At 51.0% G+C, this 15,000-nt stretch overlaps 1 protein-coding gene across 1 annotated transcript in view; it reads right to left on the bottom strand.

The window, feature by feature from the left end:
• Positions 1–278: 278 nt before the first annotated feature.
• The window catches only part of LOC137318248 (tumor necrosis factor receptor superfamily member 3-like), a 23,492-nt gene continuing 8,770 nt past the window's right edge, over positions 279–15,000 (bottom strand). Inside the window, exons 2-7 of the mRNA XM_067981178.1 lie at positions 7,701–7,803; positions 6,495–6,620; positions 6,018–6,167; positions 3,945–4,035; positions 2,958–3,106; positions 279–508 (exon numbers count right to left, since the gene is read on the bottom strand). Of these exons, the coding sequence (XP_067837279.1) occupies positions 279–508; positions 2,958–3,106; positions 3,945–4,035; positions 6,018–6,167; positions 6,495–6,620; positions 7,701–7,803 (849 nt within the window). The remainder of the gene's footprint in view (positions 509–2,957; positions 3,107–3,944; positions 4,036–6,017; positions 6,168–6,494; positions 6,621–7,700; positions 7,804–15,000) is intronic.

Genomic DNA, 15,000 nt, shown 5'->3' on the forward strand with positions numbered 1-15,000 from the left:
TCGTGGAGAGACTGTGGGGGGGGCGTTTCTCCTCAGAGCAGAGAAGGTCGAGAGGTGGGGGGAGGTTTGATCGAGGGGTTGGAAATTACGAGGGGGTCTCGACAGAGCGAATAAGGAGAGGGCGTTCCCCAGTGGAGCAGGAGGGGAAAGAGCCAGGAGGAGGAGATATGAGGGAATATTTTCCGCCCACACACACTCGGGAACGCACTCTCTGAAAGAGGAGGGAGCGGAGGCAGGAGCACGTGGGAATGTTCAAAAGACACGGAACTCAACGAGGATTAATTTGCGGGGTTTTGGGGAAAGAGCAGGACTAAATCGGAGCGCTCTGGCAGAGAGCTGGCACAGGGAGGACGGGACGAATGGCCCTCGCTCCCGCGCTGCGCCGATTCTGCGAGGGGCAACTCACCTCCGTTACGTCGTCTGTTCCAGACGTACGCGGCAATTCCCCCCAGAAGCGCACAGAGGAACAGAAAGGCCATCGTCACCGCGGCAATCAGCAAGTAAGAATCTGAAAGGGAAAAAGGGACAGAATCCTCGGTTATAAAAATGGATTGAATTCAGCAGCGAAGGAGAGAGCACGAGTCCAAGACAGAGTGAAGCTCCCTCAACACCGTCCCAAACACTCCCAGGGGCAGGTACAGGGTTAGATACAGAGTAAAGCTCCCTCTACACTGTCCCATCAAACACTCCCAGGGCAGGTACAGGGTTAGATACAGAGTAAAGCTCCCTCTACACTGTCCCATCAAACACTCCCAGGGCAGGTACAGGGTTAGATACAGAGTAAAGCTCCCTCGACACTGTCCCGTCAAACACTCCCAGGGCAGGTACAGGGTTAGATACAGAGTAAAGCTCCCTCTACACTGTCCCATCAAACACTCCCGGGGCAGGTACAGGGTTAGATACAGAGTAAAGCTCCCTCTACACTGTCCCATCAAACACTCCCAGGGCAGGTACAGGGTTAGATACAGAGGTAAAGCTCCCTCTACACTGTCCCATCAAACACTCCCAGGGCAGGTACAGGGTTAGATACAGAGTAAAGCTCCCTCTACACTGTCCCATCAAACACTCCCAGGGTCAGGGTACAGGGTTAGATACAGAGTAAAGCTCCCTCTACACTGTCCCATCAAACACTCCCAGGGCAGGTACAGGGTTAGATACAGAGTAAAGCTCCCTCTACACTGTCCCATCAAACACTCCCAGGGTCAGGTACAGGGTTAGATACAGAGTAAAGCTCCCTCTACACTGTCCCATCAAACACTCCCAGGGCAGGTGCAGGGTTAGATACAGAGTAAAGCTCCCTCTACACTGTCCCATCAAACACTCCCAGGGCAGGTACAGGGTTAGATACAGAGTAAAGCTCCCTCTACACTGTCCCATCAAACACTCCCAGGGCAGGTACAGGGTTAGATACAGAGTAAAGCTCCCTCTACACCGTCCCATCAAACACTCCCAGGGTCAGGTACAGGGTTAGATACAGAGTAAAGCTCCCTCTCTGCACCGTCCCATCAAACACTCCCAGGCAGGTACAGGGTTAGATACAGAGTAAAGCTCCCTCTACACTGTCCCCTCAAACACTCCCAGGGCAGGTACAGGGTTAGATACAGAGTAAAGCTCCCTCCACACTGTCCCATCAAACACTCCCAGGGCAGGTACAGGGTTAGATACAGAGTAAAGCTCCCTCTACACTGTCCCATCAAACACTCTCAGGGCAGGTACAGGGTCAGATACAGAGTAAAGCTCCCTCTACACTGTCCCATCAAACACTCCCAGGGTCAGGTACAGGGTTAGATACAGAGTAAAGCTCCCTCTACACCGTCCCATCAAACACTCCCAGGGGCAGGTACAGGGTTAGATACAGAGTAAAGCTCCCTCTACACTGTCCCATCATACACTCCCAGGGCAGGTACAGGGTTAGATACAGAGTAAAGCTCCCTCTACACTGTCCCATCAAACACTCCCAGGGCAGGTACAGGGTTAGATACAGAGTAAAGCTCCCTCTACACTGTCCCGTCAAACACTCCCAGGGCAGGTACAGGGTTAGATACAGAGTAAAGCTCCCTCTACACTGTCCCATCAAACACTCCCGGGCAGGTACAGGGTTAGATACAGAGTAAAGCTCCCTCTACACTGTCCCATCAAACACTCCCAGGGCAGGTACAGGGTTAGATACAGAGTAAAGCTCCCTCTACACTGTCCCATCAAACACTCCCAGGGCAGGTACAGGGTTAGATACAGAGTAAAGCTCCCTCTACACTGTCCCATCAAACACTCCCAGGGTCAGGTACAGGGTTAGATACAGAGTAAAGCTCCCTCTACACTGTCCCATCAAACACTCCCAGGGCAGGTACAGGGTTAGATACAGAGTAAAGCTCCTCTACACTGTCCCATCAAACACTCCCAGGGTCAGGTACAGGGTTAGATACAGAGTAAAGCTCCCTCTACACTGTCCCATCAAACACTCCCAGGGCAGGTGCAGGGTTAGATACAGAGTAAAGCTCCCTCTACACTGTCCCATCAAACACTCCCAGGGCAGGTACAGGGTTAGATACAGAGTAAAGCTCCCTCTACACTGTCCCATCAAACACTCCCAGGGCAGGTACAGGGTTAGATACAGAGTAAAGCTCCTCTACACTGTCCCATCAAACACTCCCAGGGCAGGTACAGGGTTAGATACAGAGTAAAGCTCCCTCTACACTGTCCCATCAAACACTCCCAGGGCAGGTACAGGGTTAGATACAGAGTAAAGCTCCCTCTGCACCGTCCCATCAAACACTCCCAGGGCAGGTACAGGGTTAGATACAGAGTAAAGCTCCCTCTACACTGTCCCCTCAAACACTCCCAGGGCAGGTACAGGGTTAGATACAGAGTAAAGCTCCCTCTACACTGTCCCATCAAACACTCCCAGGGGCAGGTACAGGGTTAGATACAGAGTGAAGGCGAGGGACGACGACACTTACTGTCCGGAGCGGGGTCCAGATGTTGGGTGGGTCTCCACACAGCTGGGGGGTAGCTGACGCCTCCTGCCCGTGCGGGCTCGGGGTCCTTGCAGATCGCGTCCGAATTGGCCGTCCCCTCGCGCGCCTCAACCAATCGATGGGCGGAGCAGCTGGAAGAGGGTAAGGGGAGAGTGGGGGGCGGGGGGAAGAGAGAGAGAAGAAAGATGGAGAACAAACAGAAGGGTTTATTTCAAAGGGGAAACCTAAAGTGCGAGGAGTCAAACCGAGCAAAACCCCGAAAACTCCGTCTCCCCTCCGTTCGAGGTTCAGGTCCATCGATCATTGACGTGTCATGAACAGGTGCAGAAAATAATCAATAAGGCTAATGGAACGCTGGCCTTTATATCTCAAGGACTGGAGTACAAGGGGGCAGAAGTTATGCTGCAGCTACACAAAACCCTGGTTAGACCGCACCTGGAGTACTGTGAGCAGTTCTGGGCACCGCACCTTCGGAAGGACATATTGACCTTGGAGGGAGTGCAGCGTAGGTTTACTAGAATGATACCCGGACTTCAAGGGTTAAGTTACGAGGAGAGATTACACAAATTGGGGTTGTGTTCTCTGGAGTTTCGAAGGTTAAGGGGTGACCTGATCGAAGTTTATAAGATATTAAGGGGAACGGATAGAGAGAAACTATTGGGGATTTTCGGAGTAGGGGGCACCGTCTAAAAATTAGAGCCCGACCTTTCAGGAGTGAGATTAGAAAACATTTCTACACACAAAGGGAGGTAGAAGTTTGGAACTCTCTTCCGCAAACGGCAATTGATACTAGCTCAATTGCTAAATTTAAATCTGAGATAGATAGCTTGTTGGCAACCAAAGGTATTAAGGGATATGGGCCAAAGGCAGGTATATGGAGTTAGATCACAGATCAGCCATGATCTTATCCAATGGCGGAGCAGGCACGAGGGGCTGAATGGCCGACTCCTGTTCCTAAATACAGCTTACTTCTTGTGCCTTTGACATCTCTCCAACGATTCGACCTTCTGGAAGGTTCCGGGTGGACAGGGCACACAGGTCGTGTCGTGTGTGGGAGTCCCTGAAATATAACAAGGCAATAATGGGTTATATATAGAATAACAGATAACCCGGGAGTGAGTTACAGACTGGAATCTAATCGAGGGGTTCGGGGGGTTTATATATAGAATAACAGATACCCGGGAGTGAGTTACAGACTGGAATCTGATCGAGGGGTTCGGGGGGTTTATATATAGAATAACAGATACCCGGGAGTGAGTTACAGACTGGAATCTAATCGAGGGGTTCGGGGGGTTTATATATAGAATAACAGATACCCGGGAGTGAGTTACAGACTGGAATCTAATCGAGGGGTTCGGGGGGGTTGATATATAGAATAACAGATACCCGGGAGTGAATTACAGACTGGAATCTAATCGAGGGGTTCGGGGGGGTTGATATATAGAATAACAGATACCCGGGAGTGAGTTACAGACTGGAATCTGATCGAGGGGTTCGGGGGGTTTATATATAGAATAACAGATACCCGGGAGTGAGTTACAGACTGGAATCTAATCGAGGGGTTCGGGGGGGTTTATATATAGAATAACAGATACCCGGAGTGAGTTACAGACTGAATCTAATCGAGGGTTCGGGAGGTTTATATATAGAATAACAGATAACCCGGGAGTGAGTTACAGACTGGAATCTAATCGAGGGGTTCGGGGGGTTTATATATAGAATAACAGATACCCGGGAGTGAGTTACAGACTGGAATCTAATCGAGGGGTTCGGGGGGGTTTATATATAGAATAACAGATACCCGGGAGTGAGTTACAGACTGGAATCTAATCGAGGGGTTCGGGGGGGGTTTATATATAGAATAACAGATACCCGGGAGTGAGTTACAGACTGGAATCTAATCGAGGGGTTCGGGGTGGTTTATATATAGAATAACAGATACCCGGGAGTGAGTTACAGACTGGAATCTAATCGAGGGGTTCGGGGGGGTTTATATATAGAATAACAGATACCCGGGAGTGAGTTACAGACTGGAATCTAATCGAGGGGTTCGGGGGGGGTTTATATATAGAATAACAGATACCCGGGAGTGAGTTACAGACTGGAATCTAATCGAGGGGTTCGGGGGGTTTATATATAGAATAACAGATACCCGGGGAGTGAGTTACAGACTGGAATCTAATCGAGGGGTTCGGGGGGGTTTATATATAGAATAACAGATACCCGGGAGTGAGTTACAGACTGGAATCTAATCGAGGGGTTCGGGGGGGTTTATATATAGAATAACAGATACCCGGGAGTGAGTTACAGACTGGAATCTAATCGAGGGGTTCGTGGGGTTTATATATAGAATAACAGATACCCGGGAGTGAGTTACAGACTGGAATCTAATCGAGGGGTTCGGGGGGTTTATATATAGAATAACAGATACCCGGGAGTGAGTTACAGACTGGAATCTAATCGAGGGGTTCGGGGGGGTTTATATATAGAATAACAGATACCCGGGAGTGAGTTACAGACTGGAATCTAATCGAGGGGTTCGGGGGGGTTTATATATAGAATAACAGATACCCGGGAGTGAGTTACAGACTGGAATCTAATCGAGGGGTTCGGGGGGTTTATATATAGAATAACAGATACCCGGGAGTGAGTTACAGACTGGAATCTAATCGAGGGGTTCGGGGGGGTTTATATATAGAATAACAGATACCCGGGAGTGAGTTACAGACTGGAATCTAATCGAGGGGTTCGGGGGGTTTATATATAGAATAACAGATACCCGGGAGTGAGTTACAGACTGGAATCTAATCGAGGGGTTCGGGGGGGGTTTATATAGAATAACAGATACCTGGGAGTGAGTTACAGACTGGAATCTAATCGAGGGGTTCGGGGGGTTTATATATAGAATAACAGATACCCGGGAGTGAGTTACAGACTGGAATCTAATCGAGGGGTTGAGACACTCGGGGAGGAGGATTTGGGGGTGCGAGGGCGGAGACGAGGAGGATTTGGGGGTGCGAGGGCGGAGACGAGGAGCGTTACCTGCCCGAGAGATCTCTGCTCCGGGCGGACAGGACCTGTGCAGCTCACAATCTGTACAGTCTCGGACGTCAACGCAGTGCATCCCACTGACGCACTGACACTTGGTTTTGACCGTGCTCGAACAATTCTCTTGCACGACCAGCCCCCGGCCTGAAAGGAGGACAGACAGACAGACAAATATCTCAGCATTTCATCCACCTCACGGTCAAAAAATAAATCCCTTCCCCCCCCCGGGGGACACCCTGCCTCCCCCCAAACCGGTTTAAGTGCGACGGAGGCCAGGCCGTCCCAGCGATCGATGCGGTCCTGCAAGCCCCCCCATCAAATCCGCAGGCTCCTGGTTGCCATTCAATCAGACCACGGCCGACCTGTAACCCCCCCGCCCGCCCCCCCCCCGTATCCCTCGACACCCGGTCCCGACAAAAAAACGGGGAATAGAAATTTGCGAGGGGGACCCAGGGGAACGAACGGCCTCACGTTGATCGCAGGCCGGACAGAGTTTGCACTCCAGGATATAATTCCAGAACTCGGTGAACTCCCCGGGCGGACACGGCCGGCAGTCTGTATCCTGGGACTGCGTACATCGACGATAGGCGTAGTGACCTGGAGAGAGAGAGAAGGGATAGACCGTTACAGGACGGCACGAACGGCCTCCCTCCAGTCCCCCCCCATCGAAGACCCTCCCTCCAGTCCCTCAATCCTCCCATCGAAGACCCTCCCTCCAGCCCCCCAAAACCCTCCCACCGAAGACCCTCCCTCCAGTCCCCTCCCATCGAAGACCCTCCCTCCAGTCCCCTCAATCCTCCCATCGGAGACGCTCGCTCCAGCACCGCCCCCCCCATCGAAGACCCTCCCTCCAGCCCCCAAAACCCTCCCATTGAAGACCCTCCCTCCAGTCCCCTCAATCCTCCCATCGGAGACCCTCGCTCCAGCACCGCCCCCCCCATCGAAGACCCTCCCTCCAGTCCCCTCAATCCTCCATCGAAGACCCTCCCTCCAGTCCCCCCCCATCGAAGACCCTCCCTCCAGCCCCCCAAAACCCTCCCATCGAAGACCCTCCCTCCAGCCCCCCAAAACCCTCCCATTGAAGACCCTCCCTCCAGTCCCCCCCATCGAAGACCCTCCCTCCAGCCCCCCCAAAACCCTCCCATTGAAGACCCTCCCTCCAGTCCCCTCAATCCTACCATCGAAGACCCTCGCTCCAGCCCCCCCAAAACCTCTCCCTCCAGTCCCCCAACCCTCCCATCGAAGCCCCTCCCTCCAGTCCCCCAAAACCCTCCCATCGAAGACCCTCGCTCCAGCCCCCCCAAAACCCTCCCATCGAAGACCCTCGCTCCAGCCCCCCCAAAACCCTCCATCGAAGACCCTCGCTCCAGCCCCCCCAAAACCCTCCCATCGAAGACCCTCGCTCCAGCCCCCCCCAAAACCCTCCCATCGAAGCCCCTCGCTCCAGCCCCACCCCCATCAAAACCCCTCCCTCCAGTCCCCCAAAACCCTCCCATCGAAGCCCCCCCCTCCAGCCCCCCAAAACCCTCCCATCGAAGCCCCTCCCTCCAGTCCCCCTAACTCTCCCATCGAAGCCCATCCCTCACCATCAAAGTCCCTCAATCACCCCCCTCAAACGCTGTTCTGACCCCGAGACCCTCACTCGGACCCCCACGACCCTCCAGGTGCGATAATTACCTGGCGAGCACTTCCGACAGCACTGGCGGAGATCATTCTCGTAGTACTCAGTCTCTGCAAAACACGGCCTCCCACGCGGGGCGGAGGGTCCAGAGTTCACCAACTGCAGGGCAGGGAGAGGTGGGGGAAATAGGACGGGAAAAGACCAGGGTCAGAGATACCCAAAAACACAGCAGGAAAGGCCCAGGCTCAGGAACCAGCTAGGCCCGTCTTCCATAGCAACAGGAGGAGGCCCATTCACCCCCCTCGATTAGATTCCAGTCTGTAACTCACTCCCGGGTATCTGTTATTCTATATATAAACCCCCCGAACCCCTCGATTAGATTCCAGTCTGTAACTCACTCCCGGGTATCTGTTATTCTATGTATAAACCCCCCCGAACCCCTCGATTAGATTCCAGTCTGTAACTCACTCCCGGGTATCTGTTATTCTATATATGAACCCCCCGAACCCCTCGATTAGATTCCAGTCTGTAACTCACTCCCGGGTATCTGTTATTCTATATATAAACCCCCCGAACCCCTCGATTAGATTCCAGTCTGTAACTCACTCCCGGGTATCTGTTATTCTATATATAAACCCTCCGAACCCCTCGATTAGATTCCAGTCTGTAACTCACTCCCGGGTATCTGTTATTCTATATATAAACCCCCCGAGCCCCTCGATTAGATTCCAGTCTGTAACTCACTCCCAGGTATCTGTTATTCTATATATAAACCCCCCGAACCCCTCGATTAGATTCCAGTCTGTAACTCACTCCCGGGTATCTGTTATTCTATATATAAACCCCCCCGAACCCCTCGATTAGATTCCAGCCTGTAACTCACTCCCGGGTATCTGTTATTCTATATATAAACCCCCCGAACCCCTCGATTAGATTCCAGTCTGTAACTCACTCCCCGGGTATCTGTTATTCTATATATAAACCCCCCGAACCCCTCGATTAGATTCCAGTCTGTAACTCACTCCCGGGTATCTGTTATTCTCAAAATAAACCCCCCCGAACCCCTCGATTAGATTCCAGTCTGTAACTCACTCCCGGGTATCTGTTATTCTATATATAAACCCCCCGAACCCCTCGATTAGATTCCAGTCTGTAACTCACTCCCGGGTATCTGTTATTCTATATATAAACCCCCCCGAACCCCTCGATTAGATTCCAGTCTGTAACTCACTCCCGGGTATCTGTTATTCTATATATAACCCCCCCGAACCCCTCGATTAGATTCCAGTCTGTAACTCACTCCCGGGTATCTGTTATTCTATATATAAACCCCCCCGAACCCCTCGATTAGATTCCAGTCTGTAACTCACTCCCGGGGTATCTGTTATTCTATATATAAACCCCCCCGAACCCCTCGATTAGATTCCAGTCTGTAACTCACTCCCGGGTATCTGTTATTCTATATATAAACCCCCGAACCCCTCGATTAGATTCCAGTCTGTAACTCACTCCCCGGGTATCTGTTATTCTGTATATAAACCCCCCCGAACTCCTCGATTAGATTCCAGTCTGTAACTCACTCCCGGGTATCTGTTATTCTATATATAAACCCCCCGAACCCCTCGATTAGATTCCAGTCTGTAACTCACTCCCGGGTATCTGTTATTCTATATATAAACCCCCCGAACCCCTCGAATAGATTCCAGTCTGTAACTCACTCCCGGGTATCTGTTATTCTATATATAAACCCCCCCGAACCCCTCGATTAGATTCCAGTCTGTAACTCACTCCCGGGTATCTGTTATTCTATATATAAACCCCCCCGAACCCCTCGATTAGATTCCAGTCTGTAACTCACTCCCGGGTATCTGTTATTCTATATATAAACCCCCCGAACCCCTCGATTAGATTCCAGTCTGTAACTCACTCCCGGGGTATCTGTTATTCTATATATAAACCCCCCCGAACCCCTCGATTAGATTCCAGTCTGTAACTCACTCCCGGGTATCTGTTATTCTATATATAAACCCCCCGAACCCCTCGATTAGATTCCAGTCTGTAACTCACTCCCGGGGTATCTGTTATTCTATATATAAACCCCCCCGAACCCCTCGATTAGATTCCAGTCTGTAACTCACTCCCGGGGTATCTGTTATTCTATATATAACCCCCCCGAACCCCTCGATTAGATTCCAGTCTGTAACTCACTCCCGGGTATCTGTTATTCTATATATAAACCCCCCCCGAACCCCTCGATTAGATTCCAGTCTGTAACTCACTCCCGGGTATCTGTTATTCTATATATAAACCCCCTGAACCCCTCGATTAGATTCCAGTCTGTAACTCACTCCCGGGTATCTGTTATTCTATATATAAACCCCCCCGAACCCCTCGATTAGATTCCAGTCTGTAACTCACTCCCGGGTATCTGTTATTCTATATATAAACCCCCCCGAACCCCTCGATTAGATTCCAGTCTGTAACTCACTCCCGGGTATCTGTTATTCTGTATATAAACCCCCCCGAACCCCTCGATTAGATTCCAGTCTGTAACTCACTCCCGGGTATCTGTTATTCTATATATAAACCCCCCCGAACCCCTCGATTAGATTCCAGTCTGTAACTCACTCCCGGGTATCTGTTATTCTATATATAAACCCCCCCGAACCCCTCGATTAGATTCCAGTCTGTAACTCACTCCCGGGTATCTGTTATTCTATATATAAACCCCCCCGAACCCCTCGATTAGATTCCAGTCTGTAACTCACTCCCGGGTATCTGTTATTCTATATATAAACCCCCCCGAACCCCTCGATTAGATTCCAGTCTGTAACTCACTCCCGGGTATCTGTTATTCTATATATAAACCCCCCGAACCCCTCGATTAGATTCCAGTCTGTAACTCACTCCCGGGTATCTGTTATTCTATATATAAACCCCCCGAACCCCGAGATTAGATTCCAGTCTGTAACTCACTCCCGGGTATCTGTTATTCTATATATAAACCCCCCGAACCCCTCGATTAGATTCCAGTCTGTAACTCACTCCCGGGTATCTGTTATTCTATATATAAACCCCCCGAACCCCTCGATTAGATTCCAGTCTGTAACTCACTCCCGGGTATCTGTTATTCTATATATAAACCCCCCGAACCCCTCGATTAGATTCCAGTCTGTAACTCACTCCCGGGTATCTGTTATTCTATATATAAACCCCCCCGAACCCCTCGATTAGATTCCAGTCTGTAACTCACTCCCGGGTATCTGTTATTCTATATATAAACCCCCCGAACCCCTCGATTAGATTCCAGTCTGTAACTCACTCCCGGGTATCTGTTATTCTATGTATAAACCCCCCCGAACCCCTCGATTAGATTCCAGTCTGTAACTCACTCCCGGGTATCTGTTATTCTATATATAAACCCCCCGAACCCCTCGATTAGATTCCAGTCTGTAACTCACTCCCCGGGGGATCTGTTATTCTATATATAAACCCCCCCGAACCCCTCGATTAGATTTCAGTCTGTAACTCACTCCCGGGTATCTGTTATTCTATATATAAACCCCCCGAACCCCTCGATTAGATTCCAGTCTGTAACTCACTCCCGGGTATCTGTTATTCTATATATAAACCCCCCCGAACCCCTCGATTAGATTTCAGTCTGTAACTCACTCCCGGGTATCTGTTATTCTATATATAAACCCCCCGAACCCCTCGATTAGATTCCAGTCTGTAACTCACTCCCGGGTATCTGTTATTCTATATATAAACCCCCCGAACCCCTCGATTAGATTCCAGCCTGTAACTCACTCCCGGGTATCTGTTATTCTATATATAAACCCCCCCGAACCCCTCGATTAGATTCCAGTCTGTAACTCACTCCCGGGTATCTGTTATTCTATATATAAAACCCCCCCGAACCCCTCGATTGGATTCCAGTCTGTAACTCACTCCCCGGGGTATCTGTTATTCTGCATATGAACCCCCCGAACCCCTTGACTGTTTACAGGCAGGACTTTCTTACTGCTGTTGACTGATGAGTCCTCCTGTATATATCCCTCCTCCTGTATATATCCCTCCTCCTCCTCCTCCTCCTCCTCTCAAACCTTCCCTCTCTCCGATACCGAGAGAGCTGTGGTGAATCTCTGACTTCATCTATTTTTTCTCACAGCCACTTCACACGCCAATAAACCCTATCGTCAAGTCTCCCAAAACCAACAGGTCCAGAGATAAGCCTCGCGACAACCCCCAAACCCGCCCCTGCAGATGCTTACGATTCAGCAGGGGCAAGAGAAGATGGAGATGACCTCGATACAGCAGAAAACTAGGCCGCAAAGCCTGCCTGTGGTTACTGCGGTTGCTATGCAGCAAGATGGGAGGTCTACCAGCATCAGTAACAAATTATCTTCTGCTCTGCCCTACATCCGAGAGAGTTTACGATCCAACCTTCAAGAAAAGGCTCAGATACAGAGTAAAGCTCCCTCTACACCGTCCCATCAAACACTCCCAGGGTCAGGTACAGAGTTAGATACAGAGTAAAGCTCCCTCTACACCGTCCCATCAAACACTCCCAGGGCAGGTACAGGGTTAGATACAGAGTAAAGCTCCCTCTACACTGTCCCATCAAACACTCCCAGGTCAGGTACAGAGTTAGATACAGAGTAAAGCTCCCTCTACACTGTCCCATCAAACACCCCCAGGGCAGGTACAGGGTTAGATACAGAGTAAAGCTCCCTCTGCACTGTCCCATCAAACACTCCCAGGGTGAGGTACAGGGTTAGATACAGAGTAAAGCTCCCTCTACACTGTCCCATCAAACACTCCCAGGGCAGGTACAGGGTTAGATACAGAGTAAAGCTCCCTCTACACTGTCCCATCAAACACTCCCAGGGTCAGGTACAGGGTTAGATACAGAGTAAAGCTCCCTCGACACTGTCCCATCAAACACTCCCAGGGCAGGTACAGGGTTAGATACAGAGTAAAGCTCCCTCTACACTGTCCCGTCAAACACTCCCAGGGCAGGTACAGGGTTAGATGCAGAGTAAAGCTCACTCTACACCGTCCCATCAAACACTCCCAGGGCAGGTACAGGGTTAGATACAGAGTAAAGCTCCCTCTACACTGTCCCATCAAACACTCCCAGGGCAGGTACAGGGTTAGATACAGAGTAAAGCTCCCTCTACACTGTCCCGTCAAACACTCCCAGGGCAGGTACAGGGTTAGATACAGAGTAAAGCTCCCTCTACACCGTCCCATCAAACACTCCCAGGGTCAGGTACAGGGTGAGATACAGAGTAAAGCTCCCTCGACACTGTCCCATCAAACACTCCCAGGGTCAGGTACAGGGTTAGATACAGAGTAAAGCTCCCTCTACACTGTCCCATCAAACACTCCCAGGGTCAGGTACAGGGTTAGATACAGAGTAAAGCTCCATCTACACTGTCCCATCAAACACTCCCAGGGCAGGTACAGGGTTAGATACAGAGTAAAGCTCCCTCTACACTGTCCCATCAAACACTCCCAGGGTCAGGTACAGGGTTAGATACAGAGTAAAGCTCCCTCTACACTGTCCCATCAAACACTCCCAGGGTGAGGTACAGGGTTAGATACAGAGTAAAGCTCCCTCTACACTGTCCCATCAAACACTCCCAGGGCAGGTACAGGGTTAGATACAGAGTAAAGCTCCCTCTACACTGTCCCATCAAACACTCCCAGGGTCAGGTACAGGGTTAGATACAGAGTAAAGCTCCCTCTACACTGTCCCATCAAACACTCCCAGGGCAGGTACAGGGTTAGATACAGAGTAAAGCTCCCTCTACACTGTCCCATCAAACACTCCCAGGGCAGGTACAGTGTTAGATACAGAGTAAAGCTCCCTCTACACTGTCCCATCAAACACTCCCAGGGCAGGTACAGGGTTCGATACAGAGTAAAGCTCCCTCTACACTGTCCCATCAAACACTCCCAGGGCAGGTACAGGGTTAGATACAGAGTAAAGCTCCCTCTGCACTGTCCCATCAAACACTCCCAGGGTGAGGTACAGGGTTAGATACAGAGTAAAGCTCCCTCTACACTGTCCCATCAAACACTCCCAGGGCAGGTACAGGGTTAGATACAGAGTAAAGCTCCCTCTACACTGTCCCATCAAACACTCCCAGGGTCAGGTACAGGGTTAGATACAGAGTAAAGCTCCCTCTACACTGTCCCATCAAACACTCCCAGGGCAGGTACAGGGTTAGATACAGAGTAAAGCTCCCTCTACACTGTCCCGTCAAACACTCCCAGGGCAGGTACAGGGTTAGATACAGAGTAAAGCTCACTCTACACCGTCCCATCAAACACTCCCAGGGCAGGTACAGGGTTAGATACAGAGTAAAGCTCCCTCTACACTGTCCCATCAAACACTCCCAGGGCAGGTACAGGGTTAGATACAGAGTAAAGCTCCCTCTGCACTGTCCCGTCAAACACTCCCAGGGCAGGTACAGGGTTAGATACAGAGTAAAGCTCCCTCTACACCGTCCCATCAAACACTCCCAGGGTCAGGTACAGGGTTAGATACAGAGTAAAGCTCCCTCTACACTGTCCCATCAAACACTCCCAGGGTCAGGTACAGGGTTAGATACAGAGTAAAGCTCCCTCTACACTGTCCCATCAAACACTCCCAGGGTCAGGTACAGGGTTAGATACAGAGTAAAGCTCCATCTACACTGTCCCATCAAACACTCCCAGGGCAGGTACAGGGTTAGATACAGAGTAAAGCTCCCTCTACACTGTCCCATCAAACACTCCCAGGGCAGGTACAGGGTTAGATACAGAGTAAATCTCCCTCTACACTGTCCCATCAAACACTCCCAGGGCAGGTACAGGGTTAGATACAGAGTAAAGCTCCCTCTATGCTGTCGTCCCGTTCACCCATCACCCCCTGTGCTCGCTGGACCCACACTGGCTCCCGGTCTGGGAACGCCTCGATTTTAAAATTCTCATCCTCCTCTTCAAATCCCTCCATGGCCCTCGCCCCTCCCTCCCTATCTCTGTAACCTCCTCCAGCCCCCTACAATTCTCATCCTCCTGTTCAAGTCCCTCCATGGCCCTCGCCCCCCTCCCTCCCTATCTCTGTAACCTCCTCCAGCCCCCTACGACCCTCCGAGATCTCTGCCCTCCTCCGATTCTGGCCTCTGGTCCATTTCCCGATTCCCATTGCTCCACCATTGGCCGTGACTCCAGCCGCCCGGGCCCCGAGCTCTGGAGTTCCCTCCCTCAAACCGCTCTCCCTCCTGCTCCTCGACGACCCTCCATAAAACCGCCCTCGTTGACCGAGTTTTTGGTCTCCTGTCCCCCCGATATCTCCTCGCTTGT

Source organism: Heptranchias perlo, unplaced genomic scaffold (assembly GCF_035084215.1).
Source record: "Heptranchias perlo isolate sHepPer1 unplaced genomic scaffold, sHepPer1.hap1 HAP1_SCAFFOLD_684, whole genome shotgun sequence".
In the NCBI taxonomy this organism is placed as follows: domain Eukaryota; kingdom Metazoa; phylum Chordata; class Chondrichthyes; order Hexanchiformes; family Hexanchidae; genus Heptranchias; species Heptranchias perlo.